Genomic DNA, 16,293 nt, shown 5'->3' on the forward strand with positions numbered 1-16,293 from the left:
ACAAAGAACTCCCCCATTTTATGAATGATTTTTGGGGTTAAATTTCTCGTATTATACGCAAATAAATATGATAGCAGAGAAAGAACACTGAAAACAGAAAACTTTTTTTCTAATATAAGGAAATTTAATTTGAAATCTGAATATTTTCCAGTGTTTATTCTGTTAAACTTACAGTCACAATTAGTCGATACCTAGAGGTAATTTAGGGACAAAGACATGTAACGTACAGATCGAAAGAACTGGGAATTAAACCTTCAAATGAGTTTCCATGGAACTTCTAATTTCATTTCAAGACATCAAAAATATCATCAACATATTTATTTAAAATGGTATCCAAAACTGAAACTTCTATAATTTCTAATTCTCATCTCTGCTTTACCATTCCATTTTCAAATGCCTTTGTTGCAGTTTTATATTTTGAATCATAAAATACACTAAATTTAAAATGTGTACACAAGTAGACAAATACAGAGTCCTAGCCACAAGAAGGCCACTTTGTCATTTTAGCAATTCTACAGTTTTAAAATACGAAGTTACTGGCAATCTCATTTCACGGTTGGAAATAAAAATTACAGAGGATAAAACTAGACTGTGGCTAGTAAATATTTTCAAAGGATTTGGATAACTAGTTCTGGAAGACTTCGTCTTGTCCAACGGCACACATTTTTTCCCCCTTTTGCCTTTGTCAATTCAACGAAAGACAGAGAGAGCAAGAGAAAGAAAAAGAGAACAAAACCTTTTTTTTTCTGCTCCAAAAAGTTCCATCGCCACCCCCACCCTCCCTAACCTCCCAATTTTTTATTTTCTCTATTGTGTTCATCCCGCTACTCTGCACTTATCTCTGCTTGGCTGAATGAACAGCTCAATTCAAAGACWTTACTATGCAGAACGAAGAGGGGAGGAAGCAGGACGGGGAAGAGGAGGAGGAGGATGAAGATGAGAAAAATGTAACAGATGCTAAATACCTTGCAAAAGTCTGACAAGTCAACCATTTAATTCCATCTACGCCAAAGTCAAATCATTACCCAGCAAACCATTGAGTAATTGGAAATATATGCGGAACTGCATTTCATGTGTACGTGTTACAGTTTGGGTTGGGGACTGGGAGTTTTCTAGGAGCTTAGACACCGATGTTTTGTTTAATCAAGAGCTGAGGTAATTTCTAGCAACAAAGAGAGAAAAGTGCCTGAGGATATGTGTGCATAAAATGTGGGAATATAACTCTGAAAACTTGAACCTAAAACCGGTAGAGATGTTGTATATGCTTTAAAAATAGTTATTTTTAAAGTTAGTATGGAACATTTTACATAAATCAAAACCAAGAAGAGTTGTCAATTGATTTTGGAAGTCCATTACTTCGCTGCCAAAACAGCAAGGGAAATCTTGACTCGCAAAACAAAAATAATGAGGGAGGCTCAGAGCGAGTGTGTGTCACTACAGCTGGGCTGCTGTCATTCAGGGCAGAACAAGCCAATCACTTTATTACAGCTGGTCAACGAACACCCCTGTGGTCTGCTCTGTTTCACACAGAGACATCACTCACCATGTCAACAAGACACACATGCTTTTACGCACACACACACCTACATTTACATCCATTATCTGGAWGCTCAACAGCTCTTCCTCACTTCTGCTCGCCACTCATTTAATTATTCTCCCTGGCTGAACGTTTTTCATTTCCTGGAAATGTATTTTTACACTCTGTGAGAGTCGTTTTGTTGCAGGTGTGTGTATATCTGGACGTATGTGAGTGTATGATTTTTTTGTTTGTTTGTGTGTGCGTGTCTCTTTTGATGGCCAGGGACAAGCTGGTGGACAGATCCCCAGATACTGACCCACAACAAGTGAAAGCTATTTTCTGGCATTTGCCTGTTGCTGCTGGACTCTTTGTCAAATGAGCTCAGAGTCGGGCCCGTTTGTGTGTGTTTTCACAGAAGAGGCAGGGGAAATCAATTTGGCCTGGTCTGTTCTTTTGTTTTTTACTGACAAGTGTATGGGACAAAACAGAGGGGCCACAGAGAAATTTGTGTTTCTGCAAAAAAATAAATAAATAAAATAAAAATGAAATAAATAAAAAACCTGTGAGTGCTAGCATTTGTGTGGCTCTGTGCATTTACGGTGCCAAAAACACAAGACAAACTGCAGCAATAATTAATTTAAACAAGAAACTTTTTAAATTAATATTTTTTACCAGGTTATTTCTTTAAAAAAAGCACTCGCCACATCCTAATGGTTGATTTTTATGAATGCAAAATATGAATTCATTGTAAGTGTAAGAACATAGTTCTCAACTGCAAACAAGTAGAATGCTCCTGGTCTTGTTCACGAGTGATGGTGGGATTATCCATCACTAGATTAGATGGAGTGATAGTGAATAGATAGTGAATTTTCAGTGATAGTGGATAGACTGATGAATTGGAGCCTCATGTGCAGTAATGAGGTTGTTGCTTCAGTCAGTTAAAGTGACAAAAGTCATAAGCTAAAAAAACAAAGCTCTTGATTCACTCATGCATCTACACTCCAACCTTCGACTAGTCATGACTGAAAGAACAAGTTCCTAGATGCAAGCAGCTGAAATTAGTTTTCTTCAAAGAGTGGCTGGGATCAGACTCACAGAAGGTGAGGAGTTCCACAGAGGGTGGGGCTCTGAGCCAAGCCACTCCTCCTCCTGTTCAAAAGGAGTCAGTTGAGGTGGTCCGGGCATTTGATTAGTAGTGATGAGAAGTTCAGATTTTTTCAGAGCCGACTCTTGGAATGGCTCCCAAAGCCGTCTTTTTCGACTCCCAAATGGCTCTAAACTTTTCCTCATGTAGTCTCATATTCAAGCTTAATTTATCAAATATGAATTCTTTGTGTGTCCACAGACACTTTCACATTTCTTGCTTTTATGGGAACCCTTACAATTGCCTCATTTTGTGTATTTGTTCTGTTAAAAAAACAGTCATTCTTATTAAAGSTTCAAATATGCTGGGCCCTTGAGGGAACGGGCAGATGCTCCACCTGATTGTCACGTTTGTCCCTCCTCTCTGTTTTCACATAGTAGTATGATCCTATATCAGGGGTAGGGCCAATCTGGTCCTCGATGGCCACTATCCTGCATGTTTTACTTGTTTTTTTCTGCTACAACACACCTGATTCAGTGATTGAATTACTTTTTCGAGATCTCCAGAAACCGATTAATCACATTCAATTCGTGGGGAGCAGAGAAACAAGTGAAACATGGGCCCTCGAGGACTAAGTTTGCCCACCCGTGCCCTATATCCTCACATGTGATTGGTCACAAGGCCAGCATAAGGAAAAAGAAACGGGGAGTCGACTCTTGATAGGAGTCGGCTTTTCTGAATCTCTACGAATGCAAGGTGACACATTAGTACAACTCCTGGACATATCTCTCTAGAGCAGAGGTCTTCAATCCTGTTCCTATTGTTGTGACCCACTGTCCTGCATATTTCTGCTGTAGCACACTTGACTTAAATCCTTAAATTTTCAGAATTTTAAAACTTTCAGAATGTTATCGCTTTTAGAAGAAGCCTGTCAATCACCCGTTTATTTCAGTTAGGTGTGTTGAAGCAGGGAAATATCTAAAACATGCAGGACAGTGGGTGATGAGGAACAGAGTTGAAGACCTCTGCTCTAGAAGTTTCCAAGGCACATCCCACTGAGACTCTGGTGTAGATCCAGAACTCTCTGGAGGGATTACTCATCCCTTATGGCCTGGAAACACATTGGGATCCCATACAAGTAGCATGAAAACATTTTTCTGGGTTTCCCTTGTGGACTTGTTGTTTCTGCAACACAGTCATGAATAGGCAGCAGGATATGAATAACCCTTTATTTGATCTAATTCTGATAGTAACCTAATGAGAATGTCAACCACATGGAAAGGATAAAATATAAAACAAGCAGATTTGATTTCATTACACTTTAGGTTCTGTACATTTTATATCTTGTTTATGTGCCTTCAGAGCTTAAAAAAAAGAAAAACATTGTGATTCATTTTCACAACATTTCACAACATTTTTGTGTACGCTAAATTCAGCACATAAAAGGAACATTTCTAGCATCATTTATGTTATTATATAGGAGCCGGTAAGTTATTACRTTCCTTTGTGCCCATTATATACAGCTTGTGTCAGCCTAGTCTCTCATTAACTGCCCTCACCTACTAAAAGGGGTGACCAAAGCCTTGGTGGCGACAGTAAATGGATTCTTTTCTTTGCTCCACATTATTAGAGAAGTATTATGGACAATTCAAGAACATTTCATACTGATGTATTTTTTTTTCACTCACTGCCTTTTTAGCTCAATAATTACTATAGCGAAATAGAAAGAAAAGCAAAAGAAAAGTGCAAGACTAAAAGTCAAGAAACCTTTCAACATTGCACCCTCATTAGTATTTTCATATGAATTCACACATACATGCACATGGGGGGGGGGGGGGGGGCTTTTAAGAGGCTGTTACTCAGCCGGTGAACATTTGGCACCTTCTCTCCTTGGAGTTCACAAGGGACCAATAGTGATGGAGTGAAAACTCAGCGCCTGCTTCTGCTTATAACGCCATGCAATGCATGAAATTGTGTTTGTACAGTTGCATGTAAAATCAGAACACTGGACCAGCTTCACTAGAGTCTTCAAGGGAGCATGGGAATTTGCCCATCCAGTCAATGTGTTTTATGGACCTGGAGAAGGTATTAGACTGTGTTCCCTGGGATAATCTATGGGGAGGGGGGGGGGTGCTCTGAATATGGGATTCTGTTCATAGCTTTTATGAACGGAATTTCTCGGTGCAAGCAGGGAGCTGAAGGAATCCGGTTTGATGACCTCAAGATTCCATCTTTGCTATTTGTGGATGACGTGGTTCTTTTTGTACCATCTTGCCGTAATCTTTCACTGGAGAAGTTCACAGCTGAGTGTGAAGTAGCTAGGACGAGGATCAGCACCTCCAAATCTGAGGCCATGGTCCTCAACTTGAAAAGAGTGAACTGCCTTCTCCGGGTTGACAGTAAGGGACTAACTTAAAACTGCTTTAGGGAGTTTGAAGAAAACCGTGGACTTTGCCTGAAATTTTTAAAAAGCACACCTTACAGGTCCTTTGTACTTACTCTCTTTTGCACTATGGCCCTCCCTCCACAGCACTAAGAACACACAAGCCTGACAGCAGGGCCACCGTTGATGGCGGATGAACAGGTATGGTTCATTCAGAACTCTCACAAGTTGGCAGTTTTCCTGTAACATTAGGTTGTTTCTCCACCTGATGTGCATACCTTCTGCACATCAATAAATCCTGAGCCTGAACGAGAGTATGTATGCATGAGTGTAGATGGGTGTGGTTGACACTGGTGGGACAATCTTTCTGGCTCTGATTGGGTGTTTCTGACCAGAGGCGGTGTATTTCTGCAAATGACAGTAGGACCACTGGGAAAAGCCAGAGGTGTTTTAATTTTTCACAGATCATCTGTCTCTTATTCTAATGTCTGGACATTGTGACAGTTTTAACAAATACATTAACAAGTTGAGAGGCTTCAGGTCGTATTCACACCTGATAGTCTGGTAGACYCTGTTCGACTGGGGACCAAAACTGCAAGTTTTGTTTACATTTTCAGTTGGTGAGATACACATTCACACTGCAGTTTGTCAAATGAACTAATCCCTGTGAACAACCAGCTCCTCCCCTCACCTGTGGGGGCACTGCACCAAGAACCACCGCAGGAATCAACACGAAAACCTCAGAAGAAGACATGGAGCGCAACTTCCTTCTTCACAAAATGTAAACAAACATGGAGGGAAGTCAGACTTTAGTAGTCGTAGGATTAGTTTATTGTCTTTGGCTAATGTATCAAACAAATAGTCTTCAACAATGGGCTCAGCCTGAGTCAAAGATGAGGCGAAACGGCAGAGTATATTGTTTTTTATATGAGGCGGCTTTTGAGGCTGCGTTCACTGAGTAGGAGCGCATCCAACTCCACAGCCATGGTGTCCACCTCATACAGACATCGAGTGAGGTATTTACAAGACATGAGTAACTTTATTACTGTTATTACTCAGAATGTGCTCCAATGTAGTCCACTTCCTGTTTTTGGAGCCGTCTTTGGTCTGCTTGGTGTTCACACATGCAATCAAACCGCACCAGAGTTCACTTAAATCAAACCTAGCTTTCAGACGGACTAGAGTTTGCTTTTTTGGTTTGGAGTTCGAAAACGCGTTCACACCTCCCCAAATGAACTGGACTTTCTAGGCAAACTAGAGATGAGATGAGATGAGATGAGATGAGATGAGATGAGATGAGATGAGATGAGATGAGATGAGCTCCAATGTGAAGCTCTGTTTACTGGCCAGTCTACATTCCTACCCTCATCTGTGGTCATAAATTCTGGGTAGTGACCAAAGAAAGAGATCATGGGCACAAGTGGTTGAAACGAGTTTTCTTTGCAGGGTAGCTGAACTCTCATTTAGAGATAGGGTGAGAAGTTTAGTTATCTGGAAGAGACACAGAGTAGAGCCGCTGCTTATAAAAATACATTTTGCCCTTAAGGCCAAGCGATCCAAAAAAAAGAACAAGTTTCAGTAGTTATTAGAGCAGTGTATGTGTGTTGTTGATATAAAATGAACATCTAAAACCCTTTGATAAATTCTCACTGTACTTTTTAAGGCTATTATTTTCACTTTGCACACAAAGTTTATAATCACGAGAAACTATTTGCCATTTTCTTAAAAAATACATAAATTGCATAAAAGGAAACTTTCATAACTCCCTGGGAAATATCTTCTTTATATTTTGAATTTATCATTCCTTGTGATGCACTCTCAAATTTTAATTTCTAGACTCATTTTTTTCCCAAGATGAAGAAGCATAAAAAAGACAAATGCTCAGATCAAGTCAATAAAGAGAGAGCTGACAGAGAAGTTATCAGTGCAGTTTAAAAAACTATTAAAATCATCTCTATGGCTTTAAGCAGTTTGCCTTCTCTGACCAGTCAAAGTCAAGTAATTTAGACTTTATTGCTGGATGTGTTCATACACAAATAGTAATGAACTGAGTTAATGTTGGTGCTTGATTGTGATTTTTAGACAGTCAACTTTAAACCATACCTAAATAGCCTCTGCCATCACCCCACAAATACAGATAGCAATTTTGGATGGGACCGACACAGCAAAGCTACAAGAAGAACAATCTTTAAACATCACAGCTTACATAAGACTTTGGTTTTATAACCACACATAAATGTCCCAGACAGCAGCTCCACATAGGGGCCAATGGTAAGGATGCAGCTGGCCAAAGTGATGAAGCGACATCTGCTTGTGTTCTGCCTTCCATACTGTGTGCTTTTACACCCACGTCTACAGAACTGCTGCTGCAACTTATTTTAGACTCATTTATTTTCATTTCTTTTCTTCTGTTGTTAGCAAGTGCACGACTTCAAAGTTTATTAGCTTGTTTTGCCCCAACTTACACCTACGCAGAATCAACATCATTTCAATGTTGACTTGACATATTYCAGAGTTCTTTTGTACTTTAATAAAAGTCAGCCAAGAACATTTTATCCTTACTTTATGAAGATGTTGAGGTTGTTAGATGAAAAATGATGTTAAATATTAATTAGACAGAGGAGAACTGCTGCCATGCCAATTGTTTTTAAATTACACMTTTTCAGTTCCAACAGTGCTAGAAGGGCATATTAGATAACTAATTAACTGCCTGCCTTCTCCTCCGCCAAACTATTAATATTTTATCAGCCATATAAACTTTCTTATTGACGGCGATTACTAATTAATGTTCAGAATATACAATATTATGTGAATGTTTGTAGCATCTATGATGGTTTGTGTTATTTCTCTTACTATTTAACACAATAAAACATTTTTACTCTCAGAAAGTAATGAAGGATGCATGCCTACAGCATTAATTTTTCATCTGAATCGAAAGTTCAGATTAAATTTCAAGGAAACTGAAGACATGTTTTTATAAAATACAAAAGTTACCCCTATCCAGTGTTTTTTGCTATAGGGACTGCTTAATGTAACACAATGTCTCATTAGTTTTCTTAAATCTAAGCTTGATTGAACCCGTCCCTTTGGTTCTGCTGCTCAACGGCATTGACATAAAGGTTTGTGAAATAATCATCGGAGAGATTAAGAATGCAGCCCACTGGTGTTTGAATCCAGGTGCATGATTGATCAGTGCTCGCTCTGCAGATTCTGAAACTGAATTAGTCCGTACCACCGAGACGTAGAGATTTCACCATCCATTTACCTGACAAACCACACTCTAGCAGCTCTGCCCTCTCGAGAACACACATACAAATTTGTTTGCGCTTACACAAAGGGCACAGTTGCACGCCGGCAATAAGACCTCCTCGCAGGCTTTGCACAGGCTTATTTGAACATCATTAGGTTCAGTTGATATACAGACCATAGCACAACGGGAGGAACGAAACTCACAACCCTGTTAGAGGGAGTTGGTGCATTGCCTCTCACTGCCTCATCACACTTTCTACGCCTTCCCCAATAAAGCTCGAAAACAGTTTTATCTGTATATAACTGGGCACTATATTTGTTGTGTTACCCAACCACCAAGCAATTCACACATCCCAGTTTATTTTTATTTCTCTCTCTATAAAAAGAACGAGCTAGAAGTTTGTACTCTGTTTTTGTTCATTCAGTGCGTTTTAACAAATAAAAATAACTGACAAGTGTTGCTTTATAGATGGTTCTTTTTCACACGTACTTTAAATTTAAACAATTAAAGAGGTGTAATCATAGTCAGGTGGGTGAAAAGACAAACAACACTTCTTTCTTTCTTTTTTTGGAAGATTAGAATGGTGATGTTCTCTTCTTTACACATTTTGTGCTCTGACAACTTCAGTGGAACATGAGATCAGATTATTGTGTTCACACCACTGTGTCAATGTAATGGTTTCATAAAGCATCAAGTCAACAGTTTTATCACCCAGCACCATGATAGGCAGACAATTATTTATATAGTTGTCTGTTAGCAAACAGTCTCATAAACCACTGGATGGATTTTGAAAACATCTAAAAAATATCGATTACATTTGAAATCAATCCAATTCAATATGACACAGGTTTCATCTCAGTCAAAACAGAATGGATAAGTCTAAGTTTTATGAACACTGGGCTACAATTTACTATGATAGTAGCTGAGAGTCATCTCTGACACGTACTCTGAGAACAAACAGATTAAATTCAATATGTTGGTTTTTAAGGTTTTTCATTCGAGGCAGCGGGCCATAAATGTATTCCTTCAAGACATGCTATTTCAATAAAACCACTTTATTTCTAAAGAATCACAGCAACAAACAAACAAAAAAAAAACAATAGTTGAGTTTTATTTTGATGAAATCCTACAAATAAGATTTTTTTCTTCTTTCTGCTGCCTTTCATTTCATTTTGTTTTAAAACTTCAGATGTATCTTTGAGATGTATTTTTTAGTATACCAAAACATGTGTTAGATTGTTTTATATTTTTTTAGTTGTACTAAATGAAATGAATGAATAAATAAATAAATAAATAAATAAATTAAAGTGGTTTCATTGTGTTTAATCCTACAATTAAAGTGGTTTCATTGTGTTTAGCTTTTCATAGCATATTGCATATAAAAGGACTCAGTACAGAAGTCACTGTTGTAGTGGTATGCCTGATCTGTATGAACTTTGTACATGGGATTTGCCCTAGCTCCTGCTGCAACACTACATGCATTAAGGTACGTRTGGCCTCTTGGTGTTTTAATAATCAGTTGTTTAGTTGTGTCATTAGCTATGTTTACATGTGCAAAATTCTTTGATTGGATTGAAATGTATTTGGATTAAGTAATCGGAATGTATCATTTACATGGGCACAATCCGATTATGAGTGTGTTTACATGCACCAGGATTTTATTCAGAACAGAATGTGCAGTTGCTAACACCCCCCACTGACAGGATTTAGCAGGAACAGACCCAGGGTGCAGGCAGGCTCCAAGAATAGAACAAAAGATTTATTAAGTAACAAAAAAACTGCTCTTAAGGCAGCTCAAACTTACAGGTTTTCACGATGAACACACAAGCAGGGGGAACACAACACAATGAACCGACACAAGACTGAGACAGGACAGGACTTAAATACACTGAAAACTAATGAATGAACTGAAAACACCTGGTGAGAAACACGAGGGTGACAATCAGGCTAATGAAGGGCAGCTGGGCTGGGACACACAGGGGAACATAGAAACACTAGGAAAACCAAGGTGAAAACTGACAACCATGACACCCACCAATCAATCAACCAATCAATCAATCAATCAATCAATCAATCAATCAATCAATCAATAAAATAAAATAAATGAAACACAGGAAACAGTTTTACTGTCATCATGAACGTAAACAAAGCTTCTGAGCACTCAGAATGGACCTGCGATAGGTTTTAATAATGGCGGAGACGTTACTCCCTGGTTAAGCTACAGGTGACGGACAGACGTTTTATTTTTATTTTTTTGCGAAGCGGCGCAGGCTGTTTGTCTTCCTTCTTTACTGAATGAGAGAATGGGAGGAAAAGTTCTGTGCTCCTGGAATCAGCACTGCTGTCCCCTCCCTCCTCAAAATAGCAGAAACCGCTGGATGAAAGTCAGCAGACATGTGCAGTCAGGTCAGTTTTCCACAATCAGAATAAAATGATCAGATTAAGTGTTTACATGCACGCTGTTCGGATCATTAATTGGCATGAACCACATAAGTCATTCCTTTTTTTGTGATATGACATATGTCATTCCGATTACAAATTCATTTGGACCAAGCTGAATCGGGTCAGAATAATCCAAATGGGGTGTTTACATGACGCGTTTTTGTTCCTAATGGCCGTTTAATCCGATTACTTATGTCCATGTAAACGTAGTTAGTGTGAGCTCTTTAGTGTGGTACTACAAACTGCTTTTCTTTTTTTTCTTTAAAAAKCCACTTACTCTAATCGCTTGGTTTACACAGATTTTTTTCTTTATAGCAAACCACGCAACTATAACAACCACCCTCTTGCTTTGACTAAGCTTGGTTGGGAAGGAGTTAAGTCATCAGTGAGAAGTAACGGCAGACTGTGATTTGTTGCAAAAGGTTCCTGAAAAGCACCTTCATGCATAAAAGTGCAGGACAGGTGGTTTTCTCTCTGGGGATGGCTGTGTGMGGCTCATTCGGTGGTGGATGGGATTGAGCCGAACGTGATTGAATGGGCTGAAACAGGGCCTGATGGTGGCAATGTGTGTGCAGAGAAACATTAAGCTGGTTTATGCGCTCCACCATCCCCACCAGTCCCTTTGATCAATAGCACTGATTGCTCCAATATTATCACCCCTTACACACAGAGACACACTTCACAGAAAGGTTTATAGTTGTGCAGAGGGTGATCTTAATCACCAGCTATAGCTTTAGTAAGAGCAGATGTGTGCCAACGTGTGCGTGTGTGCATTTAAAAAAATATTGCTTTTACTCCAAAGCATCTTCTACATAAAACCAGAGGAGGAGGGAAAAAAAACTCCTCTACTTTTCTTTTTCTTGTTACTGCATGGATTATTGATGGGATATGCTCAGCCTGGAATGATTGGCTCTCTATTTGTTTACATAAGCTTTATTTTGAATAAGACCAGCTATAAATTAAAAAGCAATATATGTGTCACACATTTAGGCARAATGAGGAGAAAAAAGTCAGCTGCGGTTGCAAAAACAACCAAGAGATTAATGTGTTTTAGAGTATTTGCAGAAATATTAGAGGCAATGAATCAGGGTTAATGGCAGAGAGGAAACACTTCAGAATGAATAATAACCACCAAACAATTATGATGCAGCATACAGGAACAACAACTTAATTTATTTTTAACAGTTAAAAGATCCATATGTGTCACTGCAGCCGGTTCTCAAAGCGTGACTAAACCAGATCGATGATGGAGCTGTGATGTGACTGAATGCAAAGCAATGTGAAAATCTGCTRGAAGAAACTACAGATTAGATTTATGGATAATCATGCAACTGCAGGCCTGCAAGAGGCCTGTGATACTTCAGCTCACAAATTTGGTAATTCTCTTGCAAAATAAGAAAGTAATCATTTTAGTCAAAGTTTCATCTAAGCTGTTATTGTTTAATTAATTTAAATAATTCTTTACTAAGGTTTTATTTTATTGAATTTAGGTATTTAATGTTCATTTTGTTTATTAGTTATCTATTGTAAAGGCAATAAAACACATTGGTTGTCCATGGTTGTGAATAAATATGCTTTCACAATACAATTTGACTTGACCTAAAGTAAAGTAAAAAACAAAATCAACAAGAATAAATTTGAATATGAACAAAACAATAAATCATTAATCAAGATCCTAGAAAAAAGCATTGCTGGCATAGAAATGACCACATCTCTAATCAATTACAAATGATAAAAACAGACCAARAGTGTGAACAATAAATAATTATTTAGAATTTAGAACTGATATAATGGAAAAATCTATACAAAATGATGTTTTTATTAAGTGGAAAGAGACTTACAAAAATTGATAACAGGAGTAGTTTTGTTAAGTTTTCTAGTTTTCGGAACTTTTATTACTACTTTATGACTACTTTTATTTTGGAAATACAGATTAGTTTTTCACCTGCAATCAATAAGTACTTGTTTTCAGCTGTTGGTTGGCTTTAGGCATTAAAGTGTTAGCAGCAGTTTAAGCCAAAAAAAGAAAAAAACTTGTGCGTTGTCAAACTCTAGAACAGTCTCCTGTTTAGTTTTAAAACACATWACCTTTAATTATCCAAATAAATTTTGCTAAGAGAAAGAGTTGTTATAAACTTAAAGGGACAAAGATATTTGTAAAACCCAAGTTCAGAACTAGTTTGAAGGAACGGTATACTTTAATTCAAGGAATAATTTGGAGAGTGATGTAAAAAATGTAGGATCACTGTGTACATTTAAAAAAACGATAAAAGCTGGATTGCTTAAGAAATACAAAACATTATAAGGTGTATCTATATAAATTGTTGTTCTAGAGGGATTAGATGTTCTTTTCTTTTGTTTTGTTAATAACAGATTTTTTTTGTTATATAAACTTATTCTTGAAAAAGGGGCAGATATAAGATTTTTTCTTCTCTCTGCTGCCTTTCATTTCGTTTTATTTGTGATTTTGATATGCAGATATTTTTTCTCTCATTGTTCTTTTTATATTTTTCTTTTTATTGTATATTGTATATAAAATTATTTGTTTTGTTTTAATGAAATGAATAAAATTGAAACTGAAACTGAAATGAAACTGTTTACTTGTATACTGCTGGTTCTGTTTTTAAAATCTTATCCAAAGAAGACTAAAATTTATCCATTCCAAACGCTGACGACTACATTTGGTCTCATACTGTTGCTGAAAAACCTGATAGATAAATTCGCAATAATTACAACTGATCCAGTTGCACTCAGAAAACAGATGTGTTAGATTTACTGAAACTGTGTCAGCTGGTTCCAGTCAACTGAACTGAATAAATGTAACACATTTACTTCACATCTACTTTTAAATAAATAAAAAATAGCTTTACATTTACTCAAGTGAGTGGAACCAGGTGAGATAATTTGTTTACGTGAATCAAACATGTTTTTTGAGTGTATGAAGGCTCAAACCTCTTTTAATAATCATAACTTAGATTCATGTTGTATTTCTAGGTGAATAGTTATAATAAAACATACAGTAGTAAACCAAGAACTTATATAAAATGTGTTGCACTTTTCAGCTCCATATGTATCTTTAAATTTTTAATAAATCATAAAAATGCAAAAGAAGTAAAGCTGTTTGACACATTTAACTTCTCCAAGCTTGCTGTATGAATTATGACAGAATTATTCTTGTCCTTTCATCTCCCATCTGCTATCACCAGCAGTCTTCAGCTACACAGCATAAGCTATTAACCCATTAGCTAATGATCATGGACTGTCAGGTTGTACGCTCAAGTACCTTAAAGTAACAGTGCAGAGATAGAGGTGATTTAGTCGGGAATAAAATATGGAGAAATTGCAGCCAGAGATGAGATAAAATCTGTACACTTCTAAGAAATGAAGTGCCTTTGCTTCACTGTCTAGACACAATCAGTGCTGGAATAAGATCTTTGACTTGAAAGTTAGATTTGGTAAAAAGTGTGTTAATAGACTGATGAATATTTATATGCACCACGCTGTGAAACAGAGTTTTCCTGCTAGATGAGCTTTGCTGCTCTTGTTTAATTGTAGATATAGAGAAGCATTTCTACATGAATAATATATTAATACACTGTAATAATTCTGTAATACAGTAAACAAATCCCAAACAAACATAATTCATATGTATATGCACATATATCATTGAAACGTTGTGGCATTGAAATGTGTGGCATCTACAGAAACGTCAGAATCTTGGCTAGAAGTTGGTTTAAAAAAACATTTCAATGAACACCTAAGACAGTTAAAATTACAAGCATTTACAGATAAAACTATGAAAGTGAAAATAAAATTGTGTTAAAAATTTGGTAAGTCAGAGATGTCAAAATATTATTTGTGTTAAACATGAGGCAGAATGTACTACTTTTGTTTTTGATGTTTTATTATCACTAATTTTATTATAGGGTTCTGTATGTTGTATTCATGATTAAATGCAGCAAAATAAACTATTTCAAAGGTAACAGATCTTTGTAATACTTGGTTTATTTACATAATAAATTTAATTGCTGGATGTCCAGCCCCTAAGCTGTTGACCTGCAGTAACTGTGACCCCTTTGAGCAGTTTAGTTGAAYAGCAYTGCACTAGAATGAATTTTTAAAGTTTGAAACATAAGAAGATTTGGGATTTGAACCCAGAACCTCAGACACAAATCACAAAAGCCCAGGGGAAGAAGGCGCAGTAYTGGTCATCACTTAGATATATATGGTAACAGACATTTTGTTCAGCTTACCCAAATGTTTCCATCTTGGTGATATGGCTTCCAGTTCCTTCCTGTGTCACTGTAGAGGAGGCGGTACTGGGTCATCCAGTCAGAGCTGCTGTAGCGACCCTGCGTTGCTATGGCGCTCACCTGCTTCCTGGAACCGAGGTCCACCTGTAGCCACTGGTAATGGTCACTGTCCAGAGGTGACCATCCTCCAGCACCTGTAGAGTCAGTAACATTTTCTTAATGAGTGTCACAACAAGGGTTCTCTTTCTTGAATGTGCTGCATCACAGTAGGGTACAATGGCTCTGCACTGGCTTAAATAAATAAATAAATAAATATATTAACTAGCAGGAAATGAACACAGCTTCTGCTCGGGTCACATCAGTCTCAGAGCCCAAGGCAGCAAAGACACAGCATGATGCTGCTATAATGATATTTTTTTAAAGAGAATATGGTTAGAAGGATGTAGTCCATCATATTATTGATGGTCAGCATCCAGCAGAGTGACCCAGGCATTTGTTCCAAGACAGATTCTGGCAAAGGAGCGGAAATAATTTAAGAGTATTTTTTGTGCAGGTTTGGCCAAAAACCAAACTGACTATAAATATATTTGGATGTTTCCCATCAAAAGAGAGCTCCCACCGAGGAGTTAAAATAAAGCTTCAGCGATTTTGATCCAAATGGTGTTTGAGACACCTGTGACATCTGACCATTTAAAAAAAAGGGACAAAATTTTTCTTGAACAAGTTTAAAACTCAAGTGACAAGTCCCTACAGCTCATGCAAGTAAATTTTGGACCGTTGCAAAGGTTTCCATAGATAGCACATTCTTGCTCCCATCTCATCACAAATCRTGTCAGTTATTGACMCACCACACAGGGTCTTTGGGTTGGGGTCCGTGGTTAATATCAGGGATCAGGGTTACTGGTTAATTTTAGGTAGTGAGGTCAGAGATAGKATGGATAATAGAAGGTACGTTTAGGGTTTGTGTCAGTCAGTTGTCACGCACTTTCTACACTTTTCAAAAATATGACAACGAGCCCCTCCTCCTTGTTCTCGTCTCGTCAGTAACTGATGTGAGGGGGTTACCTGACGCGTCAAAATCGGACGCAGAGGCAGTGTTGTATAAAGTAACACAAAGTGATACTTGAGTAAAATTACAAGTATCTTACCAAAAAAATTACTTCGGTAAAAGTTAAAGTCTCCTTTAGGAATATTACTAGAGTAAAAGTACAAGTATTTTACCAAAAATACTTTGGTAAAAGTTAAAGTCTCCTTTAGGAATATTACTTGAGCAAAAGCCTTAAAGTATCTGATGTTGTTTGTACTTAAGTATTAAAAGTAAAAGTATTGATATAAAATGAGCAGTTAGATTTTCCGTAATGA

At 37.4% G+C, this 16,293-nt stretch overlaps 1 protein-coding gene across 1 annotated transcript in view; it reads right to left on the reverse strand.

Moving 5' to 3' along the window:
• Positions 1–15,084, reverse strand: part of LOC106517548 (contactin-associated protein-like 2) — a gene marked incomplete at both ends in the record, with an annotated part of 175,923 nt that extends 160,839 nt beyond the window's left edge. The window contains 1 exon segment of the mRNA XM_014008447.1: positions 14,932–15,084. Within this exon segment, the coding sequence (XP_013863901.1) occupies positions 14,932–15,006 (75 nt within the window).
• Between the last annotated feature and the right edge of the window lie 1,209 nt (positions 15,085–16,293).

Source organism: Austrofundulus limnaeus, unplaced genomic scaffold (assembly GCF_001266775.1).
Source record: "Austrofundulus limnaeus strain Quisiro unplaced genomic scaffold, Austrofundulus_limnaeus-1.0 Scaffold50, whole genome shotgun sequence".
Classification (NCBI taxonomy): domain Eukaryota; kingdom Metazoa; phylum Chordata; class Actinopteri; order Cyprinodontiformes; family Rivulidae; genus Austrofundulus; species Austrofundulus limnaeus.